Genomic DNA, 14,432 nt, shown 5'->3' on the forward strand with positions numbered 1-14,432 from the left:
CCTGGGGCGATAACCACTACGTTACCGGCGGGGCGATTCCCCCCCCCCGCTTTCTGGGATATCTATGTCAATGTAATTTTTTCCTGTGCTTGGGGTGCTAGACAGCGCCACTCTGACTTCTCGGGGTGAAGGGGACCTTCTTTTAATCCCCGGTTTTCTTGGCTGCCAACCCTTATTTCTGTTATATATATATATATATATATATATATATATATATATATATATATATATATATATATATATATATATATATATATATATATATATATAGATATGGGAAATGAAGGCTCGTTGAATTAAGACAGAACATAAGGGTTGGCAGTCAAGAAGGCCTCGGAAAGCAAAGGGAAGAATGCTGTAGGTCATTGAAACAGATGAAGAATTTTGAAAGACAGAAAGAAAGTGGAGAAAAAATGACCGCCGGGTGGGATCCGAACCCACGACCTCCAGAATACGCGTCTGGTGCGATGACCACTACGCTACCGGCGGGGATGTTTCCCCTCCACTTTCTCGGCAGAAACTTTGGCCCTCTCGCTATACTTGTGCGTGCTTTCGCGTTTCGATCTACACTGAGGTCTCCACAGCATCGTAAGATCAATTTTAATGGACTACGTGGAGGGTCAGTGATTTGCCGACGGGCGAGCCCCGGCATGGAGCGCCCATTCGATCGGCTGCACGCTCATCGACCGGTGCCCTTGCGGATTAGCGCGCGCACGGCGTTGATCTGGTCGGCCGACAGGCCCAGCCGATGGCTCTCGGCGTCAAAGGCGGCCACCGTTCCGAAGCCCCCCACGTAGCCGTTGAGCCGCGTGGCCACGTGGCTGCGGGTCACGTCCTTCATGCCCGACTCGACCAGGCTCCTGTAGAGCGCCGCTTGCCGCTGCAGACGGTACTTCTGGTGGGACCTGCGCAGCGGAAACACAGCCGCTGGCAACCATGGCTCATTTGACAACAGCCATGTGATTTGCCTTCCGAACAAAAAACTACAACAAAACGCGAGTATTTCTTTGTGTGATTTGCACGCTCGGGAGCTGCGAGCAACCTGAGCGATTTATTTCGATAATTCTAGCGAACACCGCCGCTTAGTTTAATGATATCGCAGGTCTTAGTGGCTATTTGGAGATCCTTCCGAGTCGCTCATTACTGTTGCTTTTGTCACGGTGGCCTCCTGTGCCCTCACAGGCTCACCCGAGTGTTGGGCTTCAAGCTTCTGGGTGGGAAGTAGCACTACACTGCGTGCCATTATCCCGCCGTAGACAAGCTGCCCATTTATTTATAATGCGAAAGCGTTAGTCACCGGGTAGCTCGAAAACCTGGCTTAAGCAATGGACGGCTGACGCTGACAAAATGGCCGACGGCGCAGAGAGAATAGGTGACCTATGGTGGCTTAGGTGACCGGTAAAAAGCGCAAAGGCTCATGGGTACGTCGTCTGCTCCTGCAACTTCCGGTTCGAGATCTCTCTTGGCCTCCCGTACGCCGGTGGCTTTCACGCGCGTGTGTGCGTGTTGTCTATTTGTCACAGAGTGGTTAGTTTTCAAAGAAGCCCCTAGTAGGATTAATCGTTGTTATCCGTTGAGTGCGCGGTGCATGAGCGTTTTTTTTTTTTTCCGGTGGAAACAGATAGGCAACACGCGCATACGCGCGTGAAAGCCGCGGGCGTACGGGCGGACAGGAAATCTCTCCAACCGGAAGTGACAGGAGCAGACAATGTACCCATGAGCCTTTGCGCTTGTTACCGGTCACCTATAGAACTTAAGCGACTGAGTTGAGAATTAGGCAATTGGGGTCTGGATGGAAATTGAGCTCAAGGCCTCCGGAATTCGCGAGACGATCAGGCATCCTCAACGGCGGCTCCATGGCTCCAGAAAACCAAAATCGGACCCAGTGAATGCGTTGTGGCCAGGGCCGTAGCCAGAATTTTCTTTAGGAGGGGGTTGTTGGTTTTCGCAGGTGAGGAGCTTTGCTGAAACAAAAACTAAGCCTCGCTTGTGCACTGCCTGAAAAAAAATTCGGAGGGGGTTCGAACCCCCAAACCCCCCTCTGGCTACGTCCCTGCTTGTGACCTTCGTCTTAGAAGCGTGTGTTACAGGCATGCCCTACAAAATAATTTGTGCATGCTAATTATAGAAGTAGAAATCAGGTCGCGGGTTCGATTCCCGGCCGCGGCGGCCGCTTTTCTGATGGAGGCGAAAAGCAAAAACGCCCGTGTGTACGAGATTTCGGCGCACGTTAAAGATCCCCAGGTGGTCAAAATTAATCCGGAGCCCTCCACTACGGCGCGCCTCATCGCCTGCGTTGCGTCGGCGCGTAAAAACCCTACAATCAATCAGAAGTAGAAATCAGGCGACCAGCCAAGTACGTTTCGGCCAAGTGTCCTGGATGTGAACGTGGGTATGTTCTGGCCTAACGTTAGTAGCGCCATCACGCGGCATCAAAGGAAACATGCGACCGCACGGTGCTGCCCCAACACATGGCGTGCGAGCGGTGCGAATGTGGGTATGTGCCGTTCTGACGTTAGGTCGAACGTTGCGTTTTGAGCGTTAACGTGGTCAACGCGCGCGGTACCCGCAACTTCACGTGCAATGAGTTTGACGTTGCATGGCACGCCGTAGGCTCGGCGTTACTACGCAACGCTAGGCCTAGATATATGCCTAACAAGAGGTTATTCGTAACGGACAGAAGAAAAAGACGCGTTGATGCTGATAACTAAAGTACATGTTCGGCAATTGGATACAAATTCTTTAGCTCTACATCATCATACGCTCTTAAGAAACAGGTCGTGGCACTTACTAACAGAACACTAACCAGTTTCTTGTCACGGTATCCACTTGGTACTCAGTGCTTTTACTAACTCGCCATGTATAACCTATATTAAAAAGCTACGAGTGGCAATGTGGATCGGCCTAGCGCGTAGCACGACACAGACAAATTCAACATGCACATATCGCACTTAATTAGACAACAAATAAATTGAGCAAGAAAACCAACGGGGCGCACGAGGATAGCGAGTACAAACAGTTACATTATAAATACATCTCCTCTCCTTGCTTTTATAGCCAGAAGCGGAGAGTCCTCTGTTAAAGTCAGCGTGTTTGTCACAAAAATAAAATATTTTAGCTGCAAAGTTTAGAATTATGCATTTTAATGTAAGCATATACAAGTCAGCATGTGGATTTGCAAAAACGTTGCAATCGTGATTTGAATTGGGAAAGGTGCCGTAGTTATTATGTTCAATAATTCTTGAAATTTTTTTACGATCGGTGAATGTTAGTATCAAACAAGCAGCAGTTACTAAGTGCACGGTGTAGACTACAGGTTTTCCCGCTCAATTTAATCCAATCGCCATACAATTTAACCAAGGCACCAGCGAATTTAATCCAAGCGTCATCTAATTTAATTCAGACGCCATTTAATTTAATCCAGGTGCCAGCGAATTTAATCAGAGTGCCAACCAATTTAATCCCTTCCCCAACCAAATTAATCCGGCTATCAAAAGAATGTTCAAGAGTGTTTTGTGCGAAATAAGGCTCAGCTTTGCGGACTTTGTTGGCGTGGTGTTTTCTAATCCATTATGGGCAAAATATCATATGCGCGCAGCTTAATGAACAGCGCAGCAGGACAACGCTTAATGGACAGCGCAGCGCAGCTTACTAGCACCCGCAGATTAGGAGAGCGGTCTCGTTTGATTCTTTGGTGCCGTGTGCTGATCGTCTGCGAGATCATTACAAGTATCGTCTGCTCGCGCACTGTTACGCCAGCAGATTTGCCAGCGTATTGTTACGCGAGCAGACGACACTTCTGTCACGAGCAGGCGATATCTCTGACGATCTCACAGACGATATTATAATTTGGAAATAATGCTTAAAGCTGTAGAAAAGCATTCATTAATTGAAAATGAGAATGCAAAGGTCATTTAAGTAATGTGTCTTTATCAAAAAAGTTTCTGAAGGCCAGAGCTCTTCGATGCTGAAGGCATTGTTACACGATGAGCAGACGATGCTTCTAACGTGTGTTATCGACGGTTCTCTCGCTGACGATCAGATCACAGCAAGCGGCACCAACGGTCTGCGCGTATTCATAAATATTAAGCTGTTCGCATAAGGTATTTGTCACATAATGGCTCAAGAAACATCTCGTTTTCACCCCACCACGCCAAAAAGTCCGCAAAGCTGTGCCTGATTTCGCACAAAACACTCCTGACATTCTTCTGGTAGCTGGATTAATTTGTTGGCGAAATGAATAAATTGGCTGGCACTAGGATTAAATTCCATGGCACCTGAATGGCGTCTGGATAAAATTATATGGCGCATGGATTAAATTTGCTGGCGCCTGCATTAAATTGTATGGTGATTGGATTAAATTGAGCGGGGAAACCTGTAGTAACGATGTCATTTAGGTTCCATACTTAGTGGCAGGACCTATATCGTTCTGGGGGTAGTAAAGTTCGTAAGGAGTTAGTAAACGCAACCCGTTGCTACTTTTTTACTAGCACATTTGTTAAGAGTGTTAGGTGCGTAGGTGCACTCGTATTTTCTATTTTCAGAGAACAGCACCTTTCTCCATATGCGGTCCCGAGAAAGGCCGTTCTATACTTAGTCCCTTCCTCCCTGTGCTAAGCCGGAAAGCCCTGTGCTGAGTTTCGAGCGCCGCTTGCAAGACCATAGCCGTGCTCACTCGTCTGCCAAGTAGAAGTTCTCCAGTGTCAGGATCTGGGTGACAATAGGCGCCTTGAAGTTCTTTCGGTTCTCCTCCAGCGACCTCTTGGCCACCTTCTCCTGATCGCCGTCGTGGAAGAAGATGGCCGACATGTACTCCTTGGTGGCTCGCGACCGGGTGGGGTCGTGGTGGGCCCAGAACAGCTTGAGCAGCTCGTTGAAGTTGGTCTCACTGGGGTCGTACTCGACGCGCGTCACCTCGGTGTAGTCCCCACTGAAAAAGTATACCCAAGAGAGGCGCGTTCACTTTGTCTGCAAATCAGCGTGTACCGATGTCGCCGCATGCCTACGCAGCCAACCTTATGAACTTATTCCTCCTAGAGTGGGTGCTACGAGTATACGATGGCGCAGCCTCTAGACTGTCGCAGTAACGGTGTGCGGGTGACATACTACAAAGCTCAATAATTGACTCGGGCATTTCGAGGCCACGCTTATTGACTATGTCTTAAAATTTCCGTGTTAAAAAAAGCTGAACTGAAACGAAGTGCTACAGGAGAAATGAACCCTGAAGTAAACTTGTCCAACTCTTTTTTATGGCTGCATTGTGCATTGCCCGTTTAACTTATTACTCCGCTATTTAGCGGTGGTCTAGCGCCTTAATTACGTTGTCTGTAGTCGATGGCAGAAGAGAAAGTGACATGCGTCGTTCTCGGCCGCCGCACTTCACACATTGGCTTCCAATGTGCTTTCGAGCTACATCAGCCTTCAAGATTTCGATTTTCACCATCTTCACTGTTAATGTCGACTTTCAATGAGATCGGCATTCTCAGCTTTCCTGCATCCAGTTGTTCTGCCGGCCTGCCTAGCCGTTTTTTCGCTTAGAGCGCACAGAAGCCGCAATCGGGCCTTCAAACTGAGGAGGGGGGGTTTGAGGGAGGGGGGAGGGAGAGACTGAAGTGAAATGAGTTTAACGCAAATATGTCACACAATCGGAATTATGCTAATTAATATACCGGCGGTCGTCGGAAATGTGTTCTGTCAACTATTTTCTGCTCACCCGCAGTTTGTGCAGGTTAAACATGCAAGGAGTTCGCTAAATTTAGCCGTCGGGCTTGGGAGTGTGTCGTCATAAACTTATGGCCGACGTCAGCACACCGACGGGCAGGTGGTGCGGGGGAAACGGCATGTTCAAAAGCATTTCTATCGGTTTAAAAAATGCGCGTACATTGACCGAATTATATAAGAGCATGACCTTAGCATACTGGACTCTATTCTGGTGACGTAGTTAGGCAGTGTACAGAACTGACCTCAGCGTCCCCGTTAAGAATCGCAGTGCGCATGGGCCGTTGCGCCGCTGATGAGCAGAGCTCCGTCACGTCGTTTTAACAGCAGAGCTGTTTAAGCGCTTGGTTGCGCCGTCCATGAACAGAAAAAAATACCAAGAAAATACCGAGCGCACGTGAGCGTGCGCCTCGTGAGGAGCGCCCGGCATCATCGGGGCTTGCGCCACGTGAGGGGCTCGCAAAAAAAATACCGAGCGAAGAAAATACCGAGCGCACGTGAGCGTGCATCTCGGGAGGAGCGCCCGGCGTCGTCCAGGCTTGCGCGTGGGCTTGCGTCACGTGGGGGGCTCGCATAGAGAGAGAGAGAGAGAGAGAGAGAGAGAGAGAGAGAGAGAGAGAGAGAGAGAGAGAGAGAGAGAGAGAGAGAGAGAGAGAGAGAGAGAAACAACTTTATTGAGTTGCCTGCAGAAGTAAACACTTCCTCCACGCAGGGACGGAAAATGCTACTCCAACGCGGCCTGTACGTTAATCTCGACCACATCTCGACTTCCTGCTCCCAGAGGTCGAGCGTCCTCGCTACTCCCGGGGACTCGAGAGGACCACCGCCCCTTAACAAAGGAGGGGGGGGAGGTGAGAGGGGGGGGGGGGGCGTCTCTTGTCCGCGGTTTTGTTCGGTCGCTGTCGTTCCAGGACTGCCGAGACCTGCTGGACGGCCTGAAGTTGTATGTCTGGAAGCACCTCGTGGCAGCTTCTAGCTGCGGAGGGATCGTCGTCACCTCGTTGGCTTCGCGCGGGTGAGTTAAGAAAAGAAAAAAATACCGAGGGCACGTGAGCATGCGCCTCGTGACGAGCTCCCGGCATTGTCGAACTCCACCTACGAAACCACTCTTCCCAGCGTTCGTGGCGTGATCTCTTGCGTGCTCTTCTCTACGCCAGTTCACGCCGAGTTTGCGAAGCCGGTTGCCGCCGGTTCTAGCGTGTGCTAGCGCGGTCCACTTTGTGAGAAATTTGCAAGCCTCCGGACAAAACGATCCGGGCCTGCAGTCATGGAGAACTTTCAGCGGCAAGTTCGGAAATCCATGTGAGGTGCAACAGCCGGGTCTCCGGCGAAGGGAGAGGGGCCGCCAGCCTTACACCAGTAGTGGAAGCTGCGCCATTTTTTTTTGTACTGAGGCGAGTGCACGTATGATTCCTGCTGTATTATTTACTTTCTCTTTTCTTCGACGCCAACAGCGCATAACTTACGGTTGCTACTGTCCCTACTTTCTATTGCTCTGACCGCCACCACTGAGGACGAATACCTGAATGTAATTACAGGTTGTCAATCAGCCTGCCGCAACACCCTGCAAGGCCAGAAATACATATACACATAATACATATAAGGCCGGAAATACACATAATCTGGACCTTCAGACACGAGTGCTTCAAGGGAAACGAGGCGGCACACGCCGCTACTCGAATTCATCCACTGGGCCTTTTTTGCAGTCCCTTCGCACGCTCAAGCCCTCTACTCTTACGTCATAGACGGTCACCTACGCTCAATACCGCCACGAACGACCACAGGTCACGCCTCCACACCCTCATCTATCCAGAGACGAGGTTACCGCCTTTCGCTGTCTCCAGACGAACTCCTATCCCCACGACACTCTCCTCCAAGCCATGCACCCCACTGTTACATTGGCGGAGGCGTCCCCGAACCAGGCTCCATGGCCTCCGTCATGTAGTGGTAGCGTGGTGAGCGGCGAGCAGAAGCAGCTGCCTTGGTGTCGACAACAAAGAGCTGAAGGCAAAACTTAACTGTTTTGCTGCATGGCGAGAGCAGCGACGATACGCGAACAGCAGCATGACTCGAACAGAGCAACAGCAGGACCCGATGCTGTCGACCGAATGAAACGCGCTTGAAGGGAACCCGAAGCGCCAACGGTCAAACAGCTTTCACAATGCTTTGCACGGGACACGAAGAGACTACAGACACAGACGAACACTCTTTGCCGGTTTCGTGAAACCCAGCGCACGCTGAGTCTGGGAAAGGGGCGATTCAAGTCTCTACATGTCTTCGCTAGAACAGTTGTATTTTCCAGCTGCCACGGCGTAAGTCGCCGCCAGCGGGGCTCGCGCGATGGGCGCTTGCCGCCACATGTTCGAGAAAGGCGGGCTTTTCTGCAGCACAGGAGAACTTCCCCTCACTACACAAAACTTGCAGCATGCGTGCCCAGGGTGGCGGCGCGCAAAATCGTAACACCATCCTTTACACTACGCTACCTGTAATTTGTCCCCAACCTGGCACCATGTACCGCATGGTATGGGAGTGTCAGCAAACCCCATCTTTTATCCCCCAGTCCTCACACAACATACGAGCAGTGGGCAATCCAGTTGGCCAGTCCGACTTGTCATCAGGGCTTCCCGAACTACACGTAGAGGAGGCCCCACCGGGCGGGTGCCCATGAGCGCGTGAATATTGTGGAAATAAAGTTTATTTCCTCACTAACTCATGCATGAAACATGGTCCGACGGTAATGGGCGAGTCGCAGCAGCGCGCGCTCGTATTGGGCCTCAAAAGGTGGGCAGCCTCATGATGCTTAAGCCTCAGCCTCAAATGAACCTCAACCTCATCATGAGAGGCGAGGTTTTTATCGCGTGCACCTTTTAATATAGGACCATGTTTAGAGGCTCGCTGTAAGGTTTTTCTCAGTGCCGTTGATGCGCGCTTTTCTCCATTCTATCTCGTGATTGGTAACATATATGTGCGTGTTCGGCGAGGGCGTTTGGGGTCACGTTTCACTTCTCTTGTCGTAACAATGCCGTTTTAGGGGCACTTCTAGGTAGCCTGTATCGCCAATCTATACGACGATGCAGTTAGTACGCGTGTTCTTGGGCGCTTCGCACGGATATAGTATTTGATTTATTGATTCCTCAAAGGTCCCATTGGGACATTACATGAGGGGTGGGCATGACACGGCACTTGAAAAAAAGGTAACAACATTGTAACGGCAACAGACGATGTACAGTAATTATAGCGGCACTTCTATATAAGGGGTGGGTATGATGCAGTACTAGAAAGGAGGGTTACAACAACGTACCGACAGCAACAGAATGGGTACACTAATTATGGCGGCACTTCTTCAATGGCGTGCTTGAAACGAGATGGGTCAATGATTGTAGCAACTGCAGCAGGTAGGTCATTCCAGTCTCGGGATGTGCGTATGAAAAATGATTGTTGAAATGTATTAGTATGGGCACGTTCCGGATAGACTGCATTCCACTAGACTCCGTGTGCCAATACACAGTGACACGAAATTGCGATACAGTGAACAAGTGAAATTGGAAAATGCGTGTTTATTAGTTGAACCTACCCGAAAAAAGTCCCCCATCCCCCGCACTTCACCTTCCGTGCGTCATCTCACGGCCGCCCTTTTAGGGGCAAAGTTAGGGGCTCCGGCTGCCGGCGTCTCCTGTAGTCGTCTCATGTCGCCGCGATAAATCAAGTTGTCAAACGATAGTCAAAAGACAAGTGTGTAATGAATAAAACCGGTTAAAAATAAACTAACATGATTTCAACTAATTTAGAATACAGGAATATTCAGGATTTAATTGCATTAATAACAGAAATTTGTGAAATTCCGTCTCGAGATTGATTTCAAACGCCAGGTTTTCTCCTGTAAAGCATACTTCTTAGCATGCTGCGGCGTGTGACACAAAGACAACTCACGGCCAGTCTGTCTCATATAATTGCTGAAAGGCCAACACACTCAAATTTTTCATTGTCCAAATTTGATCCAAATAAGTAGTCTATGCTCTTAAAATCACCATGGCGAAATCCTAAGCTTCGTAAGCACACAGCCCACAAGGTACTGTCGTTCAAAGTAGCCTCGTGCAGACGACGTTTGCACCTGGCGGAGGGTAGCCAAAACAAGTTGCGAGCGGCCTGTGACGGAGGTTGGGGAACCTGTCCCGTGGTACTCGCGCTTCTCCGGCGACTTGCACGGCGCTCCGCCGGGCGCAGAGACGCGTTCGCCCGGGGTTTTCCTGCTACACCACCGCGCTGTACCACCGTCGCCATCACATGTTTCAAACTAATTGTATAGGTAGCAATATCCACCTTTTTTTTTTAATGCAATAAAAGAGATTAGAAGCCTACAAACTATTCACGCGCTTGCGAACGTTCTGGAGTTGGCAAAATTCTTTTTACTTGAAAATAACATTTCTACTAAAAAAAATAGCGCAAACGCACACTTGCCTTAAATTGCCATTCCTGTTACATCTATCACAGAAAAAAAGGATCTTTTATAAATTCTTGACCCCTTGCACTCTCGCGCCCAATATTTGCCATATTGGGCTAGCCCAACGCCACCTCCATCCAGACCTTTTTAAAAGTTTGACGACCTAACTGGAGTTGTTGTACACGCGGGTATAAACATTTGTGCGGCTTTTGCCTCACTCGCTAAGGGGACCAAAATCAGCCTTGCTCATGGTAACAAATACTTCCACACAAATATCGGCCGTCGCCTTCGTGAAGTGCGAAAGCTAACAAAACTGCTCCTCTCATAAACAATAAATTTGATTTTTTCAATTCTCAAATGAAGTAGCTATGTATTTTGTAGAGCGCTACATTTAGTTTACTTGAAAGTAAAATGTTTTCAATAGCACAGGTCTCTGGTGAGAGCAGAAAACAGCGGTAGTATAGGTAATCTTTTTCGTGTTTTAGTGCATCATTTAGCTGTGGAAGATGGCTTATCGTTTTAGATCCCTTTTATAATTCGATTCTCGATGTGCAGCAAGGCGGAAAATACTAGGCTGATATTCACGAATCTGTTTGCACGTAATGTATAGTAAAAATAGTGAGTAATCTCCACCCGCGTGTGGTAGCGTCTTTCGCTGGTGTCTAAAGGTACGTCGGACGTACCCGCAAAATTTCTTAAAGATACGTCGGACGTACCCGAAAGATTTCTTAAAGATACGTCGGACGTATACAGGGCCCAGAGTGGCTCGAAAGCGGCGTTGCTCGAAACTAGCGTGGTTATCTCGAACCATCGACGGCAAAACCATCACGCGTTTGCTGTATATAAGCCAAGAATCTAACGATGCCTAACCTGACGAAGAATGTATTTTTTTTCCTCCTGTTCTCTAGTTGGACCTTATTTGAAGGGGTGGTTAGAGCCTTCGCTGAGGTCAGAGATCGAATGCGGACCACTGCGGGTTCTCGCAAGAGGGAAACAAAATCGTGTGCGACGCGAGTATCTTTCTTTTTTTCCCCCTCATATGTTTCTGTTTAAAGCCCTAACCACATGGACGCGAAATCACGCGTCGCGCTAGCGTCGGCGTCGTTCGGCGTCAACGCGCGGGCCCGCAGGAGACCGGCGTAGTCGCGCGCCAGTCGCTGCGTCGGCGGGCGCATAGAGTTTCATGGGCGGGCGTTGCTGGACACGTATGCCATCCTGTTGAAGTCGTTTATGAACAGTTATTGTCGCTTCTTGAACTGCAATTATCAAGACTTCAGCTTTAGCAAAAAAAAAAAAAAAGAAATCACTTGGCGTTTTTATTTATTGCTAAGTATGTTGGCGGGCAAATATTGAAATGCTGCGAAATGTATCTCGAGCCATCACGGTCAAATCAGAACAAAATAAGATAGAATGACAAACGAAGACACACCTCGCACAACTGCTTTAGTTGCTACTTGATTTAACCTTCATGTTGCGTACCGACTGCACGTTCATGAATTCAAATTGTAAGCAAAACAAATTTCAGCGCTACCATCGCTGCCACTGAGGTTACCGTCGAACGTCATTTGTTGGTTGAAAGGCAAGGTACTCTGGCACCCTGTCTGTACCCTGTAAAGAAAAACTGATCAAACCCTGGCAGAAAAAAATATATATATAAAAACCGTCTTTGCTAGGATTCGAACCACGGACTTTCAAAAGAGAAGCCCGGCTCTCAACCGCCCGACCACGCGAGGAGACGACGAAGCTTGAAGAATTTTTTTTTTATCAACAAAAACTTTATTTACAGAGATATATACAGGATCACATCAGATGATTGCAGGGTATTCGTCGTACACAATAGCAGCTCTACGCATGCAGAAAAATAGGCGCTGAAGGCCTTTACGCTAGCATGGCGTAAGCATGTTCTGCCGGCAAGTGTAAGCTAGTGGCATCGTAATGCTGGCACAGCCGCAGAGTTTGGGCACGAACGTTGTTGAATGGATGACGGTGCCTTTTGTGCACCGCTTGAAGGGAATGGGATGGGAGCGGAGGGAGGGGAAAGGGGTTCTGGGCAAGCAGAGGTGAGCAGGAGTGTTACCCGATTCTAGCCATTAAATTGAGTCCCATCTCCTCCGCTCCTTTACCTTAAATTCTGAAAGGACACGCGAACCCTGCGCCAGTGCATCACGCAGCTCGGTGTCCGAGTCAGGCCGGTCAAGGGCGGCCACTGCCCACTGCGCCTTCTGAACAAAATGCCTCCACGCCGGCCGAGGGTGTTCAGCGCATTCAACAGCATCCACCCTTGCCCTCCAAAGCGAGTGGAGTCCCATGACGTGGATGCAATCTCGAAGGTGTGGGAGTTCCGTGTCTGCATCCAAGAACTTTAGGTTGGTCCACGTGAGCTGCCATTGTGTGCCAAAGGAGCACTGCAGCTCGTCCCAGAAATACGATGCCGTATTGCAATCTAAGAATACATGCTCGCCCGTCTCCCGCCTTCCGCACAGCGGACAGTTGGCCCCTCCAGGGAGGAAGAAACCCCGCTCTTCCTGCCTTGCCTTAGTTGTGAGTATCCCTGCGTGCAAACGGAAAAAGAAGTCTTTCGAGCTTGTTGGAACGGGGAGTTTCCGCACACGCCGTAAGACGTCACTTTTTAGGCGGCCTAAAGGTGGGGAGCGGTACAAGGGGGGTGGGAGGGTCTGTTCTACCAAATCCCAGTAGAGCCTCCTCGGCTTCACTGCGCACAAATACTCCCAGGAGAAGAGTTCCTGCAAGAGGGCCAGTGCCCCCGCCACTTCCCTGTAAAAGCCTGTTGCACGGGTGCCATGTGCAAGGTCGGCTGTTGTTACGAGCCAAGGGGCCAGGTGTAGGGCGCCTACACTTTGGAGAACCGCCTGGAGGAAGCCATCACTACGATCTCGGAAGTACACAAATCTCTGTACAATCAGTTTGAGTTCCATGTTAACGAGCCCAAGACCCCCGGCTTCGGCACTCAAGAAGATGTTAGTGCGGCGCATGGGTTCATACGTGGATCTCCAGACGAAAACCGCAAACAACCGGTGTAGCTTGGACACCGAGCCTGCATCGATAGTCGAGACGCGGGCCACGTACAAGATGGCCGGATATGCCACTGTGTTGCAAACATGTGCCCTAGAAAAGAGAGCAATATGTCGCGCTCTCCAGGGCTCCAAGTTCCTTCCGGCAGCTGCCAGTTTTGTCTGCCACCGGGGGGCGATGGCTGCGCCGGTATCTAGGTTTACCCCAAGGTAGCGGGTGATGGCCACCCTCCATCGAACTCCGTAGAGTTGTTGGGGTTTGGTGAGCCATTCGCCTAGCCATGCTCCCTCCGACTTCAAAAGGTTGAGCTGAGCCCCGGAGAATCTACAGGATTCTTCGGCCAGTGCAACAACCTCCCCCGCCTGCTCTCTTGATGTGCACACAAAGGCGACATCGTCCGCATAGGCCAAGACTTTTAGTTCTTCGTCTCCAAGGACGAAGCCTCGGATCGACTTGGACGCTATTGCCATCCTGCAGAGAGGTTCTATGTACAGTGCGAATAGAATAGGGGACACGGGGCAGCCCTGCCTGACCGACCGTCCGAGACGAAGCTTGAAGAATTCGGTGTACCAACTGAGGCTGCCCAAGAATAGTGTCGGGTGAGCTTTATTTTGGTCCTATTTGAGAGATTTGAGCAGTGGTAACGCTTGCTTCTTGCGCACCGATCTTGGAGCCGAGGACAATAATGCTAGTGCTACAAGCGATGTAACCACAGCTCCCTTATTTGGGTAAAAAAAAAGCTATCGCACATCCCCGGTCTCCCCTGCGCAAGCCACGGGAGCTACGAATGGAATGGAATGCGCCAGAATTCTGGCGTTGATAACGCTTGCACGTCACGCATCGATCTTGCTGACAAGCCACATTATGCTAATACTAGATGCGATGTAACCAGAGCTCCCTCATTTACCTCACACAAAGCTATCGCAGATCCCCGATCTCCCCGATGAAAGCCGAACAAGCCACAAATGGATGAGCGCTTGAGAACAGAAATAGCTTGCAATTTGTCTCAAGGCACCCGATTACCGTAAGTTAAAAAGAAATTGATTGTTTTCTGCTGAAAGGAACGACCCCAAACCACGCGAAGACGGACGCTGCCGCTGGCTTTCCGATGCTCTCTCGCGCTGCGTCGACGCCGATATCTGGCGAGCGTAAACATCGGCGTCGCTCGAGTTTCAGCTCGCGTCACCATGCATTTCTGGCGACGCGACGTCGACGCGAGAAAACGCTGAACGTACGCTGC

The 14,432-nt window shown here is 49.9% G+C and overlaps 1 protein-coding gene and 1 non-coding gene across 3 annotated transcripts in view; both read right to left on the bottom strand.

Annotated features, from left to right (window-relative positions):
- Positions 1–416: 416 nt before the first annotated feature.
- Trnat-cgu (transfer RNA threonine (anticodon CGU)) lies at positions 417–489 on the bottom strand. The gene has a single exon. It is a non-coding gene; the product is annotated as a tRNA-Thr (tRNA).
- A 94-nt stretch (positions 490–583) lies between these two features.
- LOC144155494 (peptide methionine sulfoxide reductase-like) overlaps positions 584–14,432 on the bottom strand; it is a 78,578-nt gene continuing 64,729 nt past the window's right edge. For both annotated transcript variants that reach the window (XM_077686980.1, XM_077686979.1), the window contains exons 3-4: positions 4,676–4,930; positions 584–905 (exon numbers count right to left, since the gene is read on the bottom strand). In XM_077686980.1, coding sequence (XP_077543106.1) covers positions 680–905; positions 4,676–4,930 — 481 coding nt within the window. In that variant the 3' untranslated portion in view covers positions 584–679. The remainder of the gene's footprint in view (positions 906–4,675; positions 4,931–14,432) is intronic.

This window comes from Haemaphysalis longicornis, unplaced genomic scaffold, assembly GCF_048455015.1.
Source record: "Haemaphysalis longicornis isolate Haplotype H1 unplaced genomic scaffold, Haemaphysalis longicornis Haplotype H1 scaffold_1, whole genome shotgun sequence".
Classification (NCBI taxonomy): domain Eukaryota; kingdom Metazoa; phylum Arthropoda; class Arachnida; order Ixodida; family Ixodidae; genus Haemaphysalis; species Haemaphysalis longicornis.